The 22,316-nt window shown below is 54.5% G+C and overlaps 2 protein-coding genes across 6 annotated transcripts in view; both read left to right on the top strand.

The window, feature by feature from the left end:
• Positions 1-4,521, top strand: part of CSNK2A2 (casein kinase 2 alpha 2) — a 28,070-nt gene extending 23,549 nt beyond the window's left edge. For 3 of the 4 annotated variants that reach the window (XM_076348765.1, XM_076348764.1, XM_076348761.1), the window contains 2 exons: positions 135-283; positions 485-2,017. In XM_076348765.1, the coding sequence (XP_076204880.1) occupies positions 135-283; positions 485-561 (226 nt within the window). In that variant the 3' untranslated portion in view covers positions 562-2,017. Of the gene's footprint in view, positions 1-134; positions 284-484; positions 2,018-4,080 lie in introns of those variants that run through there. The other variant, XM_076348762.1, reaches the window with a different exon arrangement.
• A 6,262-nt stretch (positions 4,522-10,783) lies between these two features.
• Positions 10,784-22,064, top strand: CFAP20 (cilia and flagella associated protein 20). Of its 2 annotated transcripts, XM_076349611.1 has the most exons (6): positions 10,798-10,967; positions 17,568-17,647; positions 18,739-18,850; positions 19,215-19,403; positions 20,581-20,691; positions 21,582-22,064. In XM_076349611.1, the coding sequence occupies exons 1-6, from the start codon at positions 10,884-10,886 to the stop codon at positions 21,585-21,587; spliced, it is 582 nt and encodes a 193-aa protein (XP_076205726.1). In that variant the 5' UTR covers positions 10,798-10,883; the 3' UTR covers positions 21,588-22,064. The 2 variants fall into 2 exon arrangements, with proteins under 2 accessions (XP_076205727.1, XP_076205726.1); XM_076349612.1 differs by lacking the exon at positions 21,582-22,064 and having other exon boundaries at positions 10,784-10,967; positions 20,581-20,700.
• The last annotated feature ends 252 nt before the right edge of the window (positions 22,065-22,316 follow it).

The raw sequence follows: 22,316 nt of genomic DNA, 5'->3' as shown, positions 1-22,316 counted from the left end.
GCTGTAAGCAGTGTCTGTCGCAGCTATCTCTTCTCAGAAGTAGATAGTGGCAGGTGATTCCCCTGGGACCTCCGGGACCTCTGGGAACTGCTGTGCTGGCCAGAGCTGGGCAGTGACAGCTGGTCCCTTTGCAGGCATTCCCGGAAGCGCTGGGAGAACTTCATCCACAGTGAGAACAGACACCTGGTGAGTCCTGAAGTCCTAGACCTCCTGGACAAGCTCCTGCGATATGACCATCAACAGAGGCTGACCGCCAAGGAGGCGATGGAGCACCCCTATTTCTGTGAGTCTGTGGAGAAGCTGGGGCCAGCTGGGATGGAGAGGGGTCTTGGGTTGTGGGGGCAAATTTCGGCTCCCCGCTCTGCAAAAACCTTAGCAGCTGTGTGGGTTTTGAGGGCAGTTTCTCTGGAAGGGTTTGCCAGGGTGGAGCTTCCGCTTTATTAAATGCTGTTTCCCCTTCCTGCCTGGTCTGTGTCTCCTGCAGATCCAGTGGTGAAGGAGCAGTCCCAGCCCAGCTCAGAAAATGCTGTGCTCTCCAGTGGCCTGACAACAGCGCGATGAAGACTGGAAAACGACGGGTAATTCAAGATGTTTACAAATAAAAGCAAAACCTTCAGTCACGCAGTGAAGGGAAAAGAACCAAGGACCCCCCCCCCCCCCCCTCCTTCCCCTCCCCTTTATACTCGGCAGAAATCTAACCTTGGGGGGGTCATAAACCTCAGTTCCTCTCTGGTGGTTGTGGTTAATGTAACTCTAACCCTGTGGTACCAAAGCCCTGGGCAAATGGTCTTGCAAGAGCTAAACATGTAGTGATATCCCCAGGGCTCAACACAACTGATTCTGGTTCACATCTCTATGGATCCTTCTCTTCCTTCTCAATCCAGCCTTCCCCACCACGCTGGTGGGGACAAATTGGTCATTCCACCATCAGCCCTTAGCATGCCTCTTTCTAAACATGCCTTTCTGACTTGTAGACTCTGGATGAACCAAATTCAGGCTGGGGGTCAGCAGGTGCAACTCTGTTTTGAGGTCCAAGTCCTACTGCTCACTCTGGGCTTGAATTTGGCCCTTGAATTCCAGTTTCAATTGCGAATGCCGGGGCGGTTGGGGGGAGGGGGGAGGTTCAACAAAAAACGGCCCACAAACCCAGCAGCATCTCAGGATTGGTTTGGAGCATTAAAACGAAGGCACTGATCCGAGTTGCTGGGGAGAGGTGAGAATCCCTCCTCCAGGTGTGTTTGACAAAGGCTCGCTCTGAGAAGAAACTCAATAGACCTGCTTTGGAAAGTTGTGAATGTGAGGGCTGCTCTTGTGGCAGGAGGGGGGAGGGACTATCCAGACTTTCCCACCGAGCTCGGGAAAGTCAGTGTTGCAAGACTTCTTGTGATAGGTGTGCAACCACGTACCTCATGACGTGGCTCCCATGAGAATTCGTGCCAGACGCAGACTTGTGCCAGAGCACAGCTCTGGAGCAGTTCAATCCAGCACCGCAGGATGGAGGAGTGGAGAGGAGGCCAGGGAAGAGAGCACAGGGAGGAAGAAGGATCAGCAAACAGCGGCGTGGTCTGTCGGGGAGGGGGCTGTGCAGCTACTGATCCAGGACTTGGGATCCCACGTAGTGTTTTAACAAAGTCAGCCATTTGTTGAATTCTGGGGTGCCGATCCTGTTGCGGGGGGGTGGGGGGTTCGTCTTGCGGGTTCTTTCATCAGATCCCTTGATGGCTTTATAGCCCCACAATTCACAGTTGCCTCCTCTACTTGTTCTGTGTGTAACTTCATCAAGTGGTTCTGGTGACACTCAAACCTAGAAGCTGGAGATAGTGTTTTCCCACCAGCACCTAAACACAGAATTTCCTTCTGCGGCATTGTTGAAATAGTTAATTTTTTATAAGGTTGCAATGTTTCTATTTGAAACATCTGTTTACATTCCATATTCCAATAAAGTTCTATTGGCATCGATAGCAGGTCAATCCATTTGTATAATTCACTGAAACCAATAAATATCTATACGTCTGAACGTCTGCCGTCTCAAATCTATGGGATAGCCAGAAAGAGTGAGAGCTGAAGGCACTGCCTCCTCGAGGAGGTCAGGTTGGCTCTTCCAGACCCTCCTGTCTGAGTATTTTGGGATCTCTTAGTCTTTGGTTGCAGCTCTTCATGCTGTCAGCCCTGAGAGTTTCACTGTGGCAGATTTGTCTCCGCTTCCACGGGGCTGCAGAGGAGGTGCAAGGTTTTGGGTACGGCGTGGGAGTCAGCTGTCGTGGTACATTGCGCTCGGCCAGCCGGTGCCCGGGGTAGCGGACTCAGTCTGCCTGTTACATGGCTGATCAGACCAGAAGTCACCAATGCATGGCTGGAAGTTGGGGGTTCTCCGCGTGCGTGCCCCCCATGCTTGTCTCCTCTCAGCCTGGGTGGATGGCTTTTTCTAAAGATGTGCTGAGCAGGGAGTAGCTCTTCTTTCCTCCCACCCTGGGATGCAACCGGTGCATGAGCTCAGTTACCGGTTTCTGGTCTGAGGAGCTGTCTGTGGCGTTGCTGACATGCCACAGGGCCCTCGCTAACATTAACTCTCCTGCAGATGCTGCTGAAGGCTTTGGCGAGTGTTTCCAGCCCCCTGTCCTTCCATCTGCCTGACCTACAGGCTGCCTAGCCTGAGAGGCGTGGGGGTCTCTCGTGCTCTTAAGCTGTGCTAATACCAGCAGGGTTGGTCTGGGGCTTTAACATCAATTTCTGAACTGATTTTAAACATGTATTGAATTGCTCCATTGGGAAGAGGCAGGAGTGGATGTTTCTCATGGCCTGTCCAAGTTGCTATGGAGGAAACTTGCCCATTTTCCAGCTCTTGTGTGTTGGCATTCCCAGCTCCCAGAGAGCCAAGGCGGAAGAGGCGTTGAGGGAGAAGAATGGGTTCAGTGTGGGAATTTTGATAGGTGAAAAATGTTGATCGTTGTATACGAGTGCTTGACAGTGTCCAAACCTGATGGTGGAGTTTCAAGGTGGTGTATGTTTCAGGAAGTATCAGTTCTGTAAACCTTGAGTCAGAAATTCTTTCCTGGTACCCTCAAACAGAGGAAGAGAGATGCTCTTCCCAGCGAGTGAAATGGGTAAATGGATTTCCCTGGTTGCGGTAACCAGAGAGGCTGGAACAACCTGCCCTGTATCTCCCCACATCCCTACCCCAGCTCTAGGGTAGATGAGCTGTGAGGGATTCATCCCTGAGGGAAACATGGCAGCTGAGCAAGCGTGGCCTGGGAGCGAGGAGGGTGTGAAGTCTCCTGATCCCAGGGTGGTGTGGACGCCTGGCTGCAGCTCAGGCCAATCCCTCTCTGTGCCATCAGCCCTTCCAGCACTGAGAGCAGGAAACCCTGCTCTCCTCTGGACCTTAGCAAAGCGTCGTCCTGCCTGGAGGGACAGCCGGGAGCTGGAGGAGGCAGTGTCTTGTCCTTACGAAGGAAGGAGGCTGGGGAACATGCAGCTTCATATGCTTTCTGCTGGAGAAAGTTGGGAGAGTCCTGGAGCACGTCCTGGCCTTTCAGCTGGCCTGGCCCCAGCTTTCTAGCAGAGGTAGAGCGCAGGTTTGGCTGCGTGCCTTGTAAGAGGAAAGGCTCAAAACCAGAACCATGGCAGCCATTGAGGGATGCGGTAGGAGAGGGATGCAGTAAGCAACTTCCCCAGCTTCTCCGTGCCTGTTGCAAGTGTGCTGTGGCATGACAGAAGCCTTTAGCGGAACTAGAGGAGATGTTTGAGGCAGTGGAGGGGCACTTAAAGGAGAAAAAAAGTGCAAACTTCCGTCTGGCTGCCCATGAAAGTGCTGCTTTGCCAGACTGGGTCTCTCCTTTGCCTTGCTCGGCCCTGCCTTCCCCTCTCACCCTGCCACCCCTTCTAAAGCAGGCTGAGGATGCCCCGCTGTCCCCACATCCAGAGGGGCGTGGAGGGCGTGGCCGGGCCTGGCTGGGAGCGGGGTGGCAGGATGTGGGGCAGCGTGCCCAGCCACCTCCTCGTCACCTGGGGCCAGAGGAGCTCTGTGTCGAGCTGGCAGTGCCCCGTGACGCTCACTTCCCTCCTCCCATCTCTCCTCAGGTCCGATGCTGTTGCTCCCAATTTTCCATAAGCAGAATGAGAACCAAATCAAACGTCCTATCGGCGCGTGTAGAGTGACGGCGGGCAGACGGCGTGGGCAGGGCTGAGAGCGGGGCAGCACGCCTGGCTGGACGGCACTCGCCTCTTTATGACCGCAGCCCTTCCCTCCGAGTGTTAAAGGTTCTTCTGCCTTTGGTTCCTTGTTGAGCTCTTCCTGACCCAGAAAGCGTGGAAATGTGAAGGGTGTGCAAAGCAGTTGTTGGTTAGTTGTTCCTTCCTCCGTTCTGGCTGTTCCCCCCCAACCTCTGACGGACCACGGTTAGCCAGCTTGTGCTTGTCTCTGCCAGGGCACGGGGGTGGCAGGGAATGTAGTATCACGATGGACAGTTCTATATAATTAAAAGAATTCTATATTGTTGAATAAAAGTTTTAAAAGAAGCATATGAGGAGGAGTATTCAGTGGGGAGAGAGCTGTGGGGCAGGACCGGCCACACTGGAGGACGCTGGCAGCGTGAGCCTTTCCCTGTGCCCTGCTAGGACAGGCTGGGTGAGGAGAGCAGGAGGAACTAGTTGTACAAAATCACCGCGGGCAGAGGCAAAGGAGCCACTTGCCGCCTTTGGAGGTGTCCCTCCTTAGGCCCCCACCCTCTTCTGGAGGTGCCTGCCTGGGTGGTGGCCTGGGTGCTAATGCTGGTACCTGCTTTTCCCAGCCCCTGGGGCTTGGGCATGGCTCTGTCTCTGCACCCCAGGAGCTCCCATCTCTTCCTCTTTCTTGGGCTGAGACTCTCCTCCTCCTCCCCAGCACGATCACTGCAAAGCCCTGAGCTTGGAGCTCTTGCCCGTGGGCCTCTGCATCACAGGAGTTTCCCTACAGATGTGGTGCTTCACCAGCAGCTCTTGGGAGAGCCTGGCTGCAGCACTGGTGGTTGTCCAAGCTGTGCTCTGGTCTTAGGTGTTAACGGACCACTTGAAACTCTGGTCTAAAAACCCCCAGCTGGACTCCATACGACTGTACACGGTCATTTCTCTTCCGTTGTCCCATTCCTTCACTGCCCATGTGTTTTTCCCTACACAGTCTTCCCCTATACTGAAGCTGCCCAGGCTAAGGGTACCTCTGAGACAAGGCTCTTGACTGGGAAAGATAGACCCATCGCTGGTTCCCAGGGAGGGGAGCCTGGGTAAGGTGAGCCGTGGGCTCCTGCTGGCACAGAACCACACGGTGCTCACCCAGCCCTGGGCAGTGGCTGAAGTGGAAATGCAGGAGTGAGTCCTCGCACAAAGCCTGTGAGTGGTACAGGTGGAAATTTGCCAACACTGTCCTCGTGCGTCACACCTGGAGATGTGCTGATGTGGGGCCAGATGTGGATGGTACATCAGGTAAGTTCAAGCTACTGGTGCTGTAAGGCAGGGCTTGGTCCATTGCCGAGGCATGGTGTAATGATAGCCCTGTCGTATCCAGGACTGTGCTGATCTCTGGCGCCTAAATTGAGCAAGAGTCTTTTTTTGGCTGGTGTAGATCTGGCCAGTGGTGAGAGCCTGTCCCTGCAGGGAAGTGCCCGTGGCAGAGTCCACCTGAGGTCCGCATGTGCTGGGCAGAAGCAGCGCTGCGAGCACATGCCGAACTGAGGTCCCTGTAGCATGGTGGCACACTCAAGTGCTGTTGCTACCTCATCCATCCCTCTCCTGACACTGTTGGGGCATGCCCCCCGTTCCCACCTGCTGCCCGCTGCAGCCCAGGTTCCTCTCCAAGTCAACAGCTTGTCTCTAAAGGATGCTCTCAATGGCTCTTTTTTTTAACTGTTGCTTGTCAGAAATAAATTCTTTGCCTGCCCGTTTTTTGTCTTCAGTTTGTCAAGAGTCAGAAAGGTTTTGTTCGTTCTCGCCCCTATCTCCACCGTGACATCCATTGCACAGTGGTCCCACCAAGGCAGCGTGTCCTGCTTCCTTGACTTTCTCTGCCAAAGAGCTCCAGCACCTGCTCGCATTGTCTCCTGCACCCACTGATGTTTACGCTCCCCTGCTCTCTTCTGATCCCTTGCTCAGCAGCAGCCCAGCTTCCTCCTCCTCCTTCTGCACTGCTTGGAGTTCAGCCAGTGTGAGGCCCAAAGTCTTTGTCCAGGCTCCCTCAGCACCCAAAGCCACTTTTGCACCTTGCCTCCCCTTGCATGTGGTGGCTATGGATATCCTGCCCAATTCCCTTTTTGGTTTCCTCATTACAGCTGCCCTTCATCCAGTCCTGCTCCCGTAGGAAAATCCAGGCTGGGAGAGACGGCTGGAGTCATCTGGACAAATCGCAGGATCTCACACTCCTTCCAGAAGTCATTGCTTTGTTCTCGTTTTTGCCATGCAATGAAGGCTTTTGGCTCACAAAGGTACCGACTGAATCCGGTTCTGGTTTTACTGGACTAAGCACTGTCCTTTCAGCTGCCCACTGGGCCACGCAGCCAGCCCTAGGCACCTGCGCTCCGGCAATGGCTTAAGCCGAGAGGGTAACGGTCCAGGTTAGGATTTCCCAGGCCATGAACCTGGAGAGTGTGCTCCAAGGCAAGCACAGGCTTGGTGATACTGGAGAGAGCTGCTACATTTTGCTCTAGTAACTGCACCCAGCAACGTGAAACTTCAGAGGAGCAATGTTTCAGGAGCTTCCTGAAGATCTCATTCCTCTGAAGGCATCGGATTGCTGGGAACTCTGAAGGGCAGGAAATGCTTTAGTGAACAGTTATTTCTGGAGCAGGCAACCGCTGCTCACTCCTTGGACCAGATTATTCTCTCAGGATGGGCCTTTTCCTCCACCTGCTCCCCAAAATCCAATCCCTCTACACCCTGGGAAACGGGAACGGGGGTGATGTAACATGTCGACATCTTCCTAGCGATCTTCCAGGTGGATAACATCAGTGTGTGAGTCTCATTGAAATACATCTCCCAGAGGCCTCTTTCCGAATGCCAGCCTTGACTATTATTATGTGTTAACATCTCATTAGGCTCCTCTGTTTCTGCCCTCTCCTTTAGCCCACACGTCCCTGGGGAAGGAGGAGAGGCAATGGGTATTATTTTTCGTTAAAATTCATTGAGAAATAGGGACAATTTGAAACCACAACGTATTTCCATGCACATCACTTGCAGTAAAACATGACATTAAAATGGTAAGTGGAGAGCGTGTGAATGAGCAGGCTGTTCAGGAATGGCAGCTGGATATTTGTCCCAGTTGTCTCTTACCATCTGATTAAGGGAACAAGCTATTTAATCGTGCCATATAAAGTGTACTCTAACCCACTGACTAAATATAGCCGATCATTTATAAATAACGCCTTGCTTTTTGTGTGCTCCACTTGTTTGCGCGAAGGAGAAAGTGCTGCTAACCCGGGTGCTGCAAGGGACTGCGCGTTTGGGACAGTCAGAGCATTTGTAGCCCAAGGGAGAGACAAGCACAACTAGCAGACGACGTGGTGGTTGTCAGTGGGATTTGGACGGGGCATTAGTTAGCAACAAGAGCTACACAGGGGCCTGGAGTTAAACTGCAGGACCATAAAGCTGATGCAGGATGGTAATTTTTATGCTGTTTCATGTCTGTACATTGAAAATAGATGCTACGGATGCTATTACAGCAGGAAGAAATGTAATATATTTCAGTTTAAAAATGTAATTTCCAGCCCAAGCTGTTCCTGTTAAGCCTCTTCAGCCATGCAAGGCCCTGTCTATACTCGAAAGCATTTTCACAACAGTAAAGCTGTACATCAGCCCCCCGCTTATATCGTCAAGGCATTGCATCTTATCCCAGCTCACAAAAAGAAAAAAAAAGCATTTCTTTGCAGTCATGCAGTAAGAGACAAGGGTTGTTGCTGGCACAGTTATCTCAGAGCACGAAGATGAACATACTCAAACAGATAAAGCTTTCTACTGGAGGCTAGGCCAGAGCTGAAAGCAATACTTTAAAAGGAGTAAGTAAGCAGCATGAAAAATGAGGGTTGTACAGGTACTCTGCCGCTTCTTGCTCGTGCTCAGAGAAGGGCTGCTTTTGAAGAGGAACCGGGTTTGGCTCGTGTCCCTGTGCCACAGAGATTTCCTGGACAAATAAATGGCCCCTTGGCAGCCGGGCAGCAGACGCAGCAGGGACAGGGCTCTGCCCACCTGTGCGCTCATGTGCGAGGAGTTTTGTGAATCTGATTGCAGAGGGTTTCACCGACTGCTATCAGCAAAGGACAGAGGCACCATTTTGGCTTGAGCAGTGGCAGCTGGTGGAGGGGAGGGAGGGAGAGTGTGTGCAGCCACATCACATCATCTGTTTCTCACACCCATGGGAAGCCGCTTTTAAGTTTCTTGCCTTTGGGAAAGTTTTTTCCAGAGGTTCACTCCTCGGGCACCTTTACTTGCTTGAGCGAACACATTCATGCTTGGGTTTTGGCACTGCATGCATTGAGCTGGGTACCCCCCCCCCGGCGTCAGCGGGGGCTGGATCTGACGCAGCCCTCTCTGACCCCAGGCAGCGTCTGCCCACCTCCCAGCAGTGCACACTGCAGTCCCTCGGCGGTTACGCAGTATTCCCGGCCCTGGGGGCTGGTGCTTCTCCAGGAGGGCAAAGATGCCTCTTTCCACTAATCCGAAAATCCAGATCTCCACGTGGGCACAGATCAGCACCTTTCTGCTCAAACAAGCCAGTGGGCTGGAGCTGCTGCCACTCTCCCCTGGGAGGAGACCCTCGCACGGCGCTGGTGTCCCTGCACGGCAAGTAGAAGCTGGAGGTGTTGCACTGATGGCACTGCTGTCTTTGAGAGCTTTCCTGCCCCTTCCAGTGGTCTGCCTCGTGATGGGCATCTCTGATGTCAGCGATTCCGGCCCATTTCCACATGGCGACGGAGCAGTTCTGGCCTGAAATGCTGTCTGAGAAAATGCCACCGTGACAGCAAGCATGACGCAGGACTGGGACAACCTCCTGCACCGGCCGATGTGCAGGAGGCTCCTCTGGAAAGCACGGATTTGCAGACGTCCCAGCGGTTTCTGACCTAACGAGGCAGCAGCCCCCGGCACCAGTGCATCCCTGTCAGTGCTACATCGGCACGTGGCAGAAACAGAGCGCTCCGAGCACACGGCTGCAGCCAGCTCCAGCCCGGGCGGCGTCAGAGGGCTGGGAAATGGCTTGGCGGAGGGTGGGACGTGCCCACCGCCGTTGTGTGACCGAAACATCCTTCCCTTCCACTCCCATCAAAGGTGTTTGCCTTTCCCTTGGCCACAGAGGTACAGGAAAGGGCCTGGCCGTGTCTTGGAAGACCAGAGTCAGGAAACGGCTTGGGAGTGACAGGAGCTGCTTTCCGGTACTCACACTTCGCGGCAGTGCTACCCAAAAATGCAGGTCCACAGACGCAGGGCTAAGCGGTGAGCATTTATCACTCATGTTTTAATGGAGCCGCTGGCATTAACAGTCACGCAGGGTTTCCAACGGGCGTGCGTACCTGCTGATACGCACAGGCTGCTCCGAGCAGCACCGGGACTGGGATGGATGGATGGATGGATGGATGGATGGATGGATGGATGGATGGATGGATGGATGTCACCTGCTGGGGCAAGTGAAGCTTGGGAACTTGGGAGCAAGACTGGGGCTAAAGGAAGCAGCAAAGCAGAGCAAACACCGCCCGGGCACTCCAGTCTTGTAAAACCAGCACAGAGAGAAGGAGGCCCCTAGGAGAAAACAGCAGAGCCCAAACTGAGAAACACTCCACGAGCAAAGTGCATTGTTGGAAACAGAAAACCGAAGCGTCGCCTTTTGTCTGATGGTTGTGAATTGCAGGGGGAGGATTGGGACATTTTAAGTATGTACCCGCTACGTCCCAAGTGTTCAGCAGATGCAGTACCAGCCATTTCATTAGCTACAGCGGACTGGGCACGGGCGTGTGGCTGTGAATGGCCTTGGCTTCAGTAACGCGTGTCACTGGGTGAACGAGGAGAGGGCTCGGAGTCCGTGCTCGTGCGACTCCCGCCCGGCGAGACCTCCGGGGCGGGCGGGAGCCCCGGCACCCTGCAGCAGCAGCGCACAGGGCCCGGCCCATGCCGGGGTTCCACCGCGCCGAGGATTTCCCTCCCGGCCAGGGTCTGTTCGGGACAGCGTCCAGCGCTGCGGCTACACCAGACCCACCTGCCCCACGGCCTGACGGACGCCCCGCGGTACGCCCTTCCGGGCTGGGACTGCCGGCGGCCGGCCCTGGCAGGGGTCCCCTCCCGGGCACCAGGCCCACCGGCGGGCGGGAAACCCCGACGCCCAGCGCCTGCGGCCGGCGCCTTGGCAAGCCCCGCACCGACGCCGGGACCGGGGGGCAGGGCCGGGGCGGGGCGCGCCCCAGCCCGCGGCAGGGCCGCGCCCGCTGCCGCTCGACGCCGGCGGCCAGGCACAGGGCCCGGCAGGCCGAAACCGACCAGCCGGTGCCCTGCCCGGGGCCGCTCGCGGCCTCCCCGCGGGGCCGCCCCGCCGCCATCCAGAGAGGGCCCCGCCCGGGCCGCCGCGGCCGGCCCCGGCCCTCGCCCCCCGCCTCCCCCCCCCGGCCCCGGCCCTCCGCCCCGGCCCCGCCCATCCCCGTTGCCGTGGCAGCGCGCGCTCCCACAACACCCCGTCCCTCGGCGGCGGCCGGAAGTAGATCCGACGGCAGCCGGGGGGCGCGGAAAGTAGTTCCCTGGTGACGGCGGCGCCGCGACCCGGAAGCGCGGGGCAGCGGCGCGGAGGGATTCGCGGGAGCCCCCGTGTCCTTGCGCAGAGCGGCGGCCCCGGCCCCGGCGGCGGGAGAGCGACGCCCGGCCCGGCCCGCCGCGGCCCCGGCATGTTCAAGAACACGTTCCAGAGCGGGTTCCTCTCGGTACTGTACAGCATCGGCAGCAAGCCGCTCCAGATCTGGGACAAGAAGGTGAGGCGGCGCCGGGGGAGCAGCGGGGCCGGGGGAGCGGCGCGGCCGCTCGCCTCAGCCTCCGGGGGCAGGCCGGGGGCTGCGCGGGGCCGCTGCCGTCCCGGCGTGGCGAGACGAGGGGCCGCGGCCCGCCGGGGAGCAGCCGGCGGGGCCCGGGCACCCGTGGGGCCGCTCTCGTCAGGCCGCCGGTGCCTGAGCCGCCCGTGCCAGGTGACCGGGACACACCCCTCCCCCCCCCCCCCCCCCCCCCGGGGTTGGTTTTTTGGAGGGGAATGTGTTATTATAACGGTATCTTCTCTTCTGCCTTTGCTGAGCAGCAGAGCCCTGCCAGGGGCGCAGGCCAGCCCGGTGTCAGGAGGTGCAGTGCGGCAAGAGGCTGCAAAAAATGTCAAACGCTGGAAATAGGCAGCAGACAACAAAATGACCCTTCGCCACTCCCAGCAGCTTCCCCACGGTAGCTGGACGTAACTGAGATGGGGGTCTTCTCTTGTACGTGACCCGTTTTTTAAACAGGCTTGCTAAAGGTATTTAAAGGTAGGCTGCATGGCAGCTTTTAGGGCGTACAATGAATGTTTCATCTGTTTGTTTTTCCTTCCTGTCTGTTTCTAGAGTGGCTCTGTTGAGGGTCCCCCGCCTTCTCCTGGGTATCCCGCATCAGGGAGCCCTTATCAGGAAGTCTGGAGGTGTTGAGACCTGCTGCTTCCTCCCCTTCACAAACCACCCCTAGTTGTGTTGCTACCTAAAAGTGGTTCTGCAGAACGCTTGTTAGACTCTCTGAGAGCAGGCTCCCCTCTCTGAGGTTACGGCGTGTATTCAGTTACTTGTGCTTGAAACTAATCTGAATTTCTTGTGGTTTCAGCAGGAATGAAAGCCTTCAAGGCAGTTCAGCAGACAGCAGTGTTGTTTGACCTCAGTGGGCTTGCGTGAGCATTTACAAGTTGTGGGATGGGGGACAGGCAGCACAGACCCATCCCATTTCCCATCAATGGGGTACCCGTGCAGCTCTGCGAAGAACTGTGTTGCCTCGCATAGCCTGGCTGTGTGCATGTGCCTGCGTTGAGGCTTTTGCACAAATATTTGTGACTTTAAAAAAGGATCAGCAGCTTATTTGGATGGTGTGAGGATGGGACACATTGAAGACTCTTAGACAAAGGGATGTATCGTGCCTCCAAACTGCATAAAGCCATGAGCAATCTGGGCTGACCCTGCTTGGAGGTGGAGGTTGGACTGGAGACCTCCTGAGGTACCTTCCAATGTGAATTGTCCTGTGCAAGGTGATACCGTTGCGATCGTGCAGCTCGTGGGGTGGCCAGCAGGAACGCTGCTTGCAGGGTGGATGTAAGCAGCGGTCCATTCGGGTGCAATAGTAGCTGGATTGGCCAGAAAAGACTGACAAAAAATTAGCACTGCTGTTCCCAAGAACAGCAGCTGGGTGTGCAGGCTGTTTCCATCGCCTGCTGTAGGGCTTGCATGTGGCTGGGCTCCTCTGGCACTGCCTGGCGGCAGCAGCCCAACATCCTTGTGAGCAGCAGGGCTGAGTGCGGGTGCTCTTCCTCGCTCAGAGGTCTGTCTGTCCTGAGGAAGCATGGCCAGCTTGTTGTGAGGATCCCCCTGCTCGCAAAGGTGTGGCATGAAACCAGAGTGGGTTTTCTGACTTGTTTGCTGTGGATGTCAGCGTGGCTAGCTCTTTCACCTCACTTTTCCATTTAAAAGGAACCGGGGTGGTGGGTTTGTAATAGCTTCAGCATTCCTGATCTGACACCCTTGGTGTGTTTGCAGCAGCAGGAGGCAAAGGGTGGCACTTGGGGCATCTCGCTGCCTTGGAGCTGAGAAAGAGGAGTCCCTCAGGTCTTTACTCCACCGCGTGTGGGTGTCATCTCCCCTGTTCAGCCCCTTCAGAAAATCCTGCTCATGCTGTTGACTCACGTGTTGGGCAGTGCGAAGACTGCATGGGGAAGTGCCACGGATGGTTTGGGTGCTGATGGCCTGCTGCAAGCAGGGAGCTGGGTGCTAAGTTGCTGATGAAGGCGCTCTGGCTCGACGCAAGAACCTGCCAGACCTGCAGCAGAGGGGCAGGCTGGTGTCTGACTTGGGCAGTGCGTTCAAGAAGTGAGTAAATGTCCAGAAATGGTGAGGGATTTTTCCCGTGGGTTTACTTATTTATTTATTGGAAAATACTGATCTGTCCAAACACAGACATCCCAGGAACGTTCCAGCTCTGGCATTGCCACAGGGAGAGGGTTAGGGTTGGGGTTTCTGGAAGGGGGGAAAGCAACCAAAACTTTGCAATAGGTGATCGCTGCTCTCTTCAGGGGTGCATGAAATGCACCTGTAGTTTTGGTGAGAATTGGAAACAAGGGATTTGATGTTCTCCCGTGTCCTAGGTGAATGCCCTGATTACTGGATTCATTGTGCTAATGTGGACTCTCTTATCTTCGCAAAAAGTACCAGCAGACGGTGATTTTTTTGGTTTTTAGATCTTAGGGAATCTCAAGCTTTTGTGACATGGGGAAAACCATTTCTTGTTTGGCCCTAGTAGGACGTGCACCTACTACTGCACCTTGTGCTGATGGAGACAGTGTGAAGTAGAGGCTTCTTCATTTGATATAGGTGTAGAAATGGGGCACTGGAAGCCTTTCCTTGTTGTGAGTGTTTGTAACCTCCCTCTGAGCAGTGGGATACAGTCCTTCCCTTCTCTCCCTTCTCTCTCAGGGGCAGTGGGTAAGCTCTGGGCAGGCCTTGGCAACAAACCCCACTGAGCCCAATCTGTCCTGGCCACCAGCATACTGTCCCAGGAGACTCTGGCAGGACTGAAGTGTACAGGCCTTGGGAAGAGCGCAGTGACTGTCCCACTGTCCCTGCAGGCAGAGGTTCCTCCCTCAGCTTCGTCCACAGGGAGCTGGTAACTACTGGGCTGTGGTCTCTTCTCCTGCCTTCCAGCGCTGCATGTGGCTGGTTTGGAGACCTGTTTGCGAGGTGTTTTCTGTTTGCCTTCCAGCACTTCGTTGTTGAGAGTCCTCTGTTTATTCCTGCAGCGTCCTGCCACCATGGTCCCCCTGCCAACGTGTGGAGACGCGCTGACCAGTCTCCAGGGGACTCGCTGACACTTTTCTGCAGAGCAAATTCGATGAAACTTGTCAAACCTATCGATCCTCTTGCTAATTTCTCTGTATTTCTTCTGCTGGCGCATCAACGCGGAATATTGTTAGCAGTTTCAAACGCTGTTGGGAGGACGCGAGGTCAGCTAGTGTTCAATACCCGTCTGAATGTCAAATGTGTGCTTTGCCACCAGGATGCAGATAACAATTTCCCTGATGAACGTGGCCAGGATCAAGTCCCTGCGAACGCTGTGGCGGGGTCCTCTCTTGCGGCCCTTCTCTGACTTGTTAGTCTGGGGACCCTCCTTTGCTTCTCTCGCACAGCATCCTTGTCGGGGTTGCCCCAGATCTCTGCATCTCAAATACAGCAGTCTGTGCTGCTCACTCCTCCTCCCCAAACCTGTGTGCACCAGGCGCTACAGCAGAGCTGGGTAGCTCCTGCTTTTGTCTCTTGTTTTGCCCCCTCTCCCTTCCTGGGGGAGGGAGGTGACACGAGGGCCTCGTGGCTGTTCTGGACCCACCACTGGCTTTGAGAAGTGCTGGCCTGTCCCAAGGCGAGGGCGTACCCATGCCTACGGTAGTCTGGGCGATGGTGCCAGCCGTCTTTCAGCTTGCTGTTGCTGGCACAAGCCCATTGCCTGACGACGGGGCAGCTGGCAACGATGCGGGAGCAAGCCTCCAGAGGTCGGCCTCGGACCATGGCGTCCCATCTGCCGGCGGGTGGGTGGCGGGGCCTGGGGAGGATTGCTCCTTGCTGCTTTTCCTCTGGTCTTTGTTACGTTTGACTGGTGTTGCTAGCAGCAGCGGCAGCATCAAAAATACATATGTTCAGACACAAATGTCTGTGAAGTTGCTGCTTCCTCCAAACCCTGTGAGATTTGAGGTTTGCATCTACGAAAAAAGCCTTTTCAGTTTGTCTTTAGACAGCAGGTAACTTCCCAGTTATCCTGATTCAGGGGCTATTAGGCATTTGAAGAACTTTTATTTTCTAAGAGGGCTATTACCCTTTTTTCCAGCTTCAAAAATCCACCTTCTTGGGCTTAAGGTAGCTAGAAAATATTGGCCAAGTAGAAATGTGGAGTGTTTCGTTCAGATTTCTAAAATCTTCTGAGATCTTCTCTTTCTGAGCTTCTGTGAGGTAGGGGAAAGCCCCTGAAGACTAGGAGCTCTCACTGAGTAGCCGCTGCGAGCACAGCAGGACCGTCCCACCAGCCCTGCACCACACAGAGCTGGCGGCTGTGCCTGATGGAGCCGGAGGTCGCCTCTTGGTCTGTGCGAGCCGGTTGGGAAGGGACCCTCAGAGCTGGTGGGGGAGGAGAAGTACCCCCCTGGCTGTGACCAAAACGTGTCCTCCACCAGAGGTGGTCCCTGAGGCAGGCAGGAGACGAGCTCAGCCTCCGGCGGGGAGCCAGCCTCTGGAGTGAGCCGAGGGGCCAAGCTCGGGCATTTGGCACCACCAAGTCCCGGAGGGCAGTGCTTTGAGCCCCTGTTGGCGGTGCGCACTTCTGATGCCGTTCAGCCTTATCTCACCGAAACGGCGAGCCTGCTTGAACTTCTGATCCAGCCGGTGCTGGATGTCATGCTCCAAATGTCTGTGTGTCTGGCCTGCCAGTGCTGGCTGCAGGCACGTGCGGACAGGCTGGCTTTTGTGCGGAAGAGCGCCTGCGCGACCTGGCCACCGTCTCCCTGCAGCTGGGCGGTAGTGCAGCTCGCAAAAACTCATACCGAGCTAGGTCAGGCTGGGAGGAAGGGCTCTGCCGCAGTCTGGCCCTGCTTTGTACTTATCTCCTCTCCTTTCTGCTGTCTTTCATCCTGTTTCTAGCAATGCTGAGGAAGAAGAGTTGCTTCTTTTCATTGTCCCTGTAATCTGGGGGAGGAAAGCCTTCACAGACTAAGGAAGGGGACCGGGATGCAGATAGAAACACTGCTGACTAATTGGTTTAAAGCATGTTTAGCTGTTTTCTCTGTTACTGTCCTCTCCAGCAAAGCCCAAACCTGAACTTTCTCCCCTCTGTGGAGCCGTAAGCTACCCTTGGTGAAAGCTGTCTTACGTGGCGCAGAGGCAGGCTTTGTTTTGCACTACTGTCACCTGCTTAGGCAGGGTTATTTCCCAATGTTAAGCCCGCACGCTGTATCCCTGTGACTTCAGGATTTAATTTCCCATATGCCAGCCACTGCTTCAAGTAGAGAGGGGCACATGGGGCTTCTGCTGGGCTGGTGATTTTTTTTAAAAAAAAAAAAAAAGGCAACTCATCCAGACCTCATGCAGTTGGTTTCTCCTGAACAGACCTGTACATCCGTGGGAGTTGCATTTGATGCAAAGGAGAGGTACGGTTATCCTGTAAGGATCCTCTCTCTGAGCTTAATGTTTTCTGGAAGTATCTGTGCGGGCTTGAAGCGGAGTTAAGAGCAGCCTGGCAGGGCGAGCTGCACTCGTGCGCTTAGCAGCAGCAGCTGGGTGATCCAGGCTGAGGTTTCTTGAAACTGTTTAGTGTAGAGACAGGCCAGGGGGGTGGGCTGCTCACAGGGCTTATCTCTTTCTTCCAGAAAATGTATGCAACATCACCCAGGTAGGTCCCTCTGAAGAAATGAACTTTGAAGATGAATTGCTAAACCCGTAAATCATTTTGTAGCTCATGACTGGAACCATCCCATTAGAAGCTTAATGTATCCTGTATGTTAGCAGCGGTGATAGGTGCTAAAGAAATTAATTCATGGAGCTGGAAGGAGCATTGCAATTCACTGATCTAGCTTTGGGAAGAGCAAAGGGCTTAATTAGCAAAAGTGCCTTTTTAAATGGAGATAAATTGATGGGAAGTGAGCTGCTTCATTAAAAAAATAAATCCTCAGATCCTGGGATTCAGCCATGTTGCTTGTGGAGAAAAATGAATTTGTGTTGGCTCCCGGTTCCAGCCCTGGCCTCCCTGAGCTCTGTGGGGAGCTGGCTGCATCCAAGTAGCCAAATCCCTGTGCCCCTCAGCAGAGCAGACGATGGCTCTGCGCTTGCGTGTGCTGTAATTATGAAGAATTTTAACCAAGTTCTTCCACAGAGGCAGTCAGCCATGCCCAGCAGTAGAGACTAAGACCCCTTGGTGACCGGTGGCTGGCTGGTGGCTCCCTTTGCTTGCCCCCCGTATTGCTCGTACTTGTTTTTACCCCTTATCCCACTCTAGTTTGATCTTGCTCTGACACTTTTCTGTTTGTTTATTTGGGCCTCTAACATGAGGCTTGAGTCACTTGTGTTCACTGTAGCGTATTTTGATAGATTGAAGTCTTGCACTCGGTGTCCGTGCAGCATGCTGGGCCATAAACTCTTGCTTGGAGTCCTGGCACTCTGGGGCGGTGATCAAAGCCTTGGAAACAGCCATGTCCAGGACAACAGGAGCCAAGTGAACGTAGATGGGTCCTCCTGGGATCTTTTTCCCCCTCTCAGTGGAGCTGTGGGCACCTCTTGTTTCCCTCTCAAGTAACGTCTGTGCTGTCTGCCCCACTTCTCTTCCAGGTGCGCAATGGCCACATCAAGCGAATCACCGACAATGACATTCAGTCACTGGTGCTGGAGATCGAAGGAACTAATGTCAGGTAGGAGAAGGCATCTTCTTCTGCCCTAGTGTGCCCTGGGGGCTTGGCCCTGGAGCAGAGTGAAAGATGTCGGTGCCCAGCCGACGTCTCCTCCAGACTCTACTGCGATCTCTTTGTCAATAAATGGAAGAATATGATCTGGGGTCAGATCACTGATACCCCCCTGTGGCACTGTACCGTGCCTTTCCCTGGACGTGCTTGTAGAGCTCTCTGTCATCCTCTCAGTGGAGCTAAGGGATACAAAAATAAAAATAAAGTCCTGTTATTTTTCCATCACCTGGGGGGGAAAAAAAGCTGTATTTGATACCCGGTCCCTAGTCAGTGCTGCCAATTACTGAGAAAGCAGCACTGCCTTCTGCATCTTTTATTGTCTTAGGGCTGCTCTGCTGCTCTCCCCACGTGACAGCTGCTCTCCCGACAGCAGGAAGATCAAAGGGAGATTTATGAGGGGAATTGCTTATGGTGCTTCACTTAGCAACCTCGTCTCCATCGATCTGGGAGAGAAACGCCAGCTCCATGAGCGGGTTCAGAGTCTCCAAGGCTTCTCCAGGGGTGATTCGGAGCAGGGCACTCCTTATAAGGGCAGCGGAGACTCCTCTCCTGCAGACAGGCTGAGCCAACGCTTCTCTTCCTCCCAAGATGTGTTGATACAGAACTTGCCAGGCGTGACGTGTACTTCTAGGGCTCATGACCTCTGTTTTCCCAGCCATATAGAGCACACAGGGCCTCTGCTGTGCTCTGGAGGGCTCTACCTGTTCAGTCAAGGGTAGGAGGAGGTTGTGTTAAGAAACAGCGCTGGCGTGGCCTTGAAACTGGGGAGGTGAAGCTGTCCAGGAAGGTGTTTCATGCCCTGGGTGAGAAAGGTGGGATTTGAAATGCATTCTTTGGGTCTTATCTTGGTCTCCCTGCAGCTACCTCTGAAACTCTTCCTCCTGATGTAGGAAGCCCTGGTTGTTGCTGAGATCTTACGATCACAGCTGTCTTTTTCTGCCTGTCCTCCCAGACTGCATTAGGTCAAGGGAGAGACTTGGGACTCGGGCTGCGTGCTTTGTGCCATGTGAGATCCTAAAACATTTTTCTGTCCCTCTCAGTACCACGTACATCACGTGCCCTGCTGACCCAAAGAAGACCCTGGGCATCAAACTACCTTTCCTAGTGATGATCATCAAGAACCTGAAGAAATACTTCACTTTTGAAGTGCAGGTGAGGAGTGTGCAGTGGGGAGGCCCATCCAGGGACCAGTGAGGAAGGTGGCAGGGAGCCCGCAGTCTTACGTTGGAACTTGTCCCAGGCAGCGTGTGGTCCCCAAAACAGTTTTGCTTTCTTGGCCATGTGATGTGTCAGGTCTTCTGCTATGGGGGCATCGGTCAGCTCACAAGCACATCGTTGCTATTCCTGAAAATGGGTCTGTTTCCTGTGTTAAAAATATTTCTGCTGTGAAATGGAGGGGTGGGAGTAGGAGAGCCCTCTCTCAGAGACGGGTAAAGCCTGAGTCTAGAACAGCTGCTGTCTCGGGGAGCTGGGGGCCCCTGACACCTGGGTCAGCAGCCTTCCTCCCTTGCCCCAGGTGCTGGATGATAAGAACGTACGCCGGCGTTTCCGGGCGAGTAACTACCAGAGCACGACTCGGGTGAAGCCCTTCATCTGCACCATGCCCATGCGGCTGGACGACGGCTGGAACCAAATCCAGTTCAACCTGTCAGACTTCACACGCCGGGCTTACGGGACAAATTACATCGAGACCCTGAGAGTTCAGGTGAGAAGCAGGCGTGTCCTGCCCACAGAATCCAATGGTTGGTAGTCCTCCTGCTGGCTGGGACAGCCTTGCTGTAGATTGGGAATCAGGGTTTAGCCCTGACTGGTTCCTTTGCCAGTCCTGCTCTTTGCAGAGCACTGCAAGAGGGGAGCAAAGGCCAGACTGAGGCAGCAGAGGTCTTGGTGCTGCCTCACTTCACTGGACTAGACTGGGATGAAGGAGCCCATTTCCATCTTGTTTCTCTTGCTGGCTGTCAGTTAGGGTAAGAGTTGCAGTCCACCTGGAGTTCTCTGCGGCGTGCTACACATCCTGCTGCGTGGAGGTCTGCTGGGAACTAGCTGTGTGCTGCCTTGCTGTCCAGATATGCTAGACAGCAACCGGCTGAGTGGGAGCCTGGCTGGTAAAGACCCAGAGTCTTATGGTCCGTACATATCCCTGGTCAAGCTTGTTTCCTAGTGCGGGTGGAGTGATCCTGCCTTCACCGAGCCCCTTGGGCCAGAGCTGATGCAGTGTTTGTTCCTGCTGAGGACGTGAGACTTGTTCCATATGCTAGGGATTCATGTTCGCTGTGTCCAGTGGCATGCGTTATTTTGAGGAATGCCTGTGTGCGGAGCGTGGCTGTCCCTTAGTACGATGGGACTGCTGCAGTTCTTTGTGGGGTTGCCCTGAGATGAGCAGGCAGTCAGCTGGGAAACGTCTGCCTTCTCACATGCCCATGAGGGGGACTGGAGCAACTCCTTCGCTGCCAGCTGATAGTGGAGGCAGCACAGGCTGGACAGTCTCATTCCTGACCTCAGGGAGGCCCTGAAGAGGGAGTGTTAAAAATGCAGCAAGCTGAGGCTGAGAGTGTTCTGGCAAATGCCGATACCAGTGGAGAAGCAGAGGTGGGTTCACAGCAAAGAACCCTCTAAGCAACTAAGGCAGATCTCAATTTGCAGAGATGCCAGAGCTTGGCCAAATCTCTTGAGCCAGCTTGCATCACTGGAGAGAGCATCTAAACGCAAAGCAGAGGGCATGAGTCAACGTTCCTTCTCTGATGCCCTGTTAGATTCCGAGAGAGACAGTGAGGTCTCTTCTCCAGCTGCTGAGCCAAGGAATCCAGGCTGCTGCACGACAGCAAAGCTGGATGTGGAAAGAGCGTATGGAAAATGGACTGACTCTTTGTTTTGACTCTCAGATCCATGCCAACTGTCGCATCCGACGGGTGTACTTCTCTGACCGGCTCTACTCAGAGGATGAGCTCCCAGCTGAGTTCAAGCTGTATCTGCCTGTCCAGAACAAGGCCAAGGTGAGCTAGCCGTGGGCAAGGAGGGTGGGAGCAGCAGCTGGGCCAGGCTAGCATTCCTCTTCCTCCTCCCGCTGCCTTCACAATCCAGAGATTCTTCTAGCAGCAGAGCTCTTACTAGCTTTGGCCGTCAGCCAGGGAGCACCCTCACTGTTGCCAGGGTGAGCAGTCTGTCAGGGGTGCCTTGTGTTTTGGCAGGAAAGCCACTCGGCGTGGAAGTTGTCATTCCCATCTAGGAGCAGGGTGAGCTGTGCAGCTGCTCCCCACGTCCTTCCTGTTCGTGTTGAAGGACTCTGGGCAGGGTGGCAGCCTTCCGGCATCTCTCTGGAGCTTTCACCCATGACTCAGCACAGCGGCTTTGCTCTTCAGAGCTAGCTGCAGCTCCACACTTGTCTTCCAGGAGAGATGCTGTTTGTGTCCCCCTGGATCAAATTTACTCCCCTCTGATCTCTTCCCCGCTCAGTGCAGATGGTGGTGCTATGAGGTGGGAAGGGGATAGGCAAGGTGGTGGCTGCCCAGCAGGAGGAGATGCCAAGCTCTGCTCTTACGGTGATGGGAGCAGAGTCCCTGGCATATTGGCAGCAGCCTTGAGGCTTGTGAGGAAGCACCTTCTTTGCCAGGGCCAGCCTGTCCCAGTGCAGATGCTTCTTTTAGCAGAGAAGATTCCTGGGCAAAATTTCAAGGAGCTGAGGGAGGATGTTGGGTGCTGATCTTAGTGGGAGGTAGAAGGCAGTGTTAACAGTAGGTAACACCCCTGGGGAACCTGTCACTGCCTTCTGGGCTGTAGCAGCCTCCCGGGTGTGTCTGGGGAATGCTTGGAGCCCTCCCAGTACAGTTGTCTTGGTCCTGCTGAGTCTAATAAGTGTCTCCTTTCTTCTCCCTGCTCTGTCCAGCAATAACACCACGTTGGGAAGAGATGCGAGAAGTGTTTGGGGTCAGTAGGAAAACAAAAGCAGGTGGAAGAGAAGGCCCTGCTGAGACCGAGTTTTAGATCAGCTCACCTTGCCTAGGGTAACTTTGATTCATCTGGTATCCCTCTTCTGGCAGGACACAATTAACCATGTAACAGGTCTGGGGCTATGTTGTTGGTGTGTGAGTTGTACAGAATCAGAGTTTTCCTAGCTGTTCCTAAAGTGCTGAGCCTAAACACTGCAAGTGGCCTGGTACCTGACCTTGTGTTGCACAGAGGGGTTGCTCAAAGTTGCCACTGTGCCTCCGAAGAGGGGATTCAGCAGGAATTACGGGGTTAAGTGTGCCCTCTTGAAGATACCAATTTTATTTTTTCTTTCTTTGTTTTCCATCTCTTATTTTATATATGCCCTAAATATGGATGTAATACTCACTCTTGGAAAGTTATTAAACATTTGACTCTGTAAGTCTGCTTCTGGCTTCTTCCTCCTTTGATGGATCGTTTAACTTGCACATGTTAGCGCTTCAGAAAGTGCCGAAGAATTTCTTTAGGAACCCAAACGTTAGAATTTGCCTCTGAATTTGACATTGATTGGCAGCCTCGCTGTTTAAGGGGTAGCACAGACGTGAACAACAGCAATCTGGAGAGAGGAAAAATAGTAAGGTTTCCATAGAGGAGACAGGATCTGTCTCTAGTCCATGAGGTTTGTGATACTCTA

The sequence above is a fragment of the Aptenodytes patagonicus genome, chromosome 11, assembly GCF_965638725.1.
Source record: "Aptenodytes patagonicus chromosome 11, bAptPat1.pri.cur, whole genome shotgun sequence".
Classification (NCBI taxonomy): domain Eukaryota; kingdom Metazoa; phylum Chordata; class Aves; order Sphenisciformes; family Spheniscidae; genus Aptenodytes; species Aptenodytes patagonicus.
Note: the sequence above shows the minus strand (reverse complement) of the source record. Positions and strands in the feature narration are given on the sequence as shown.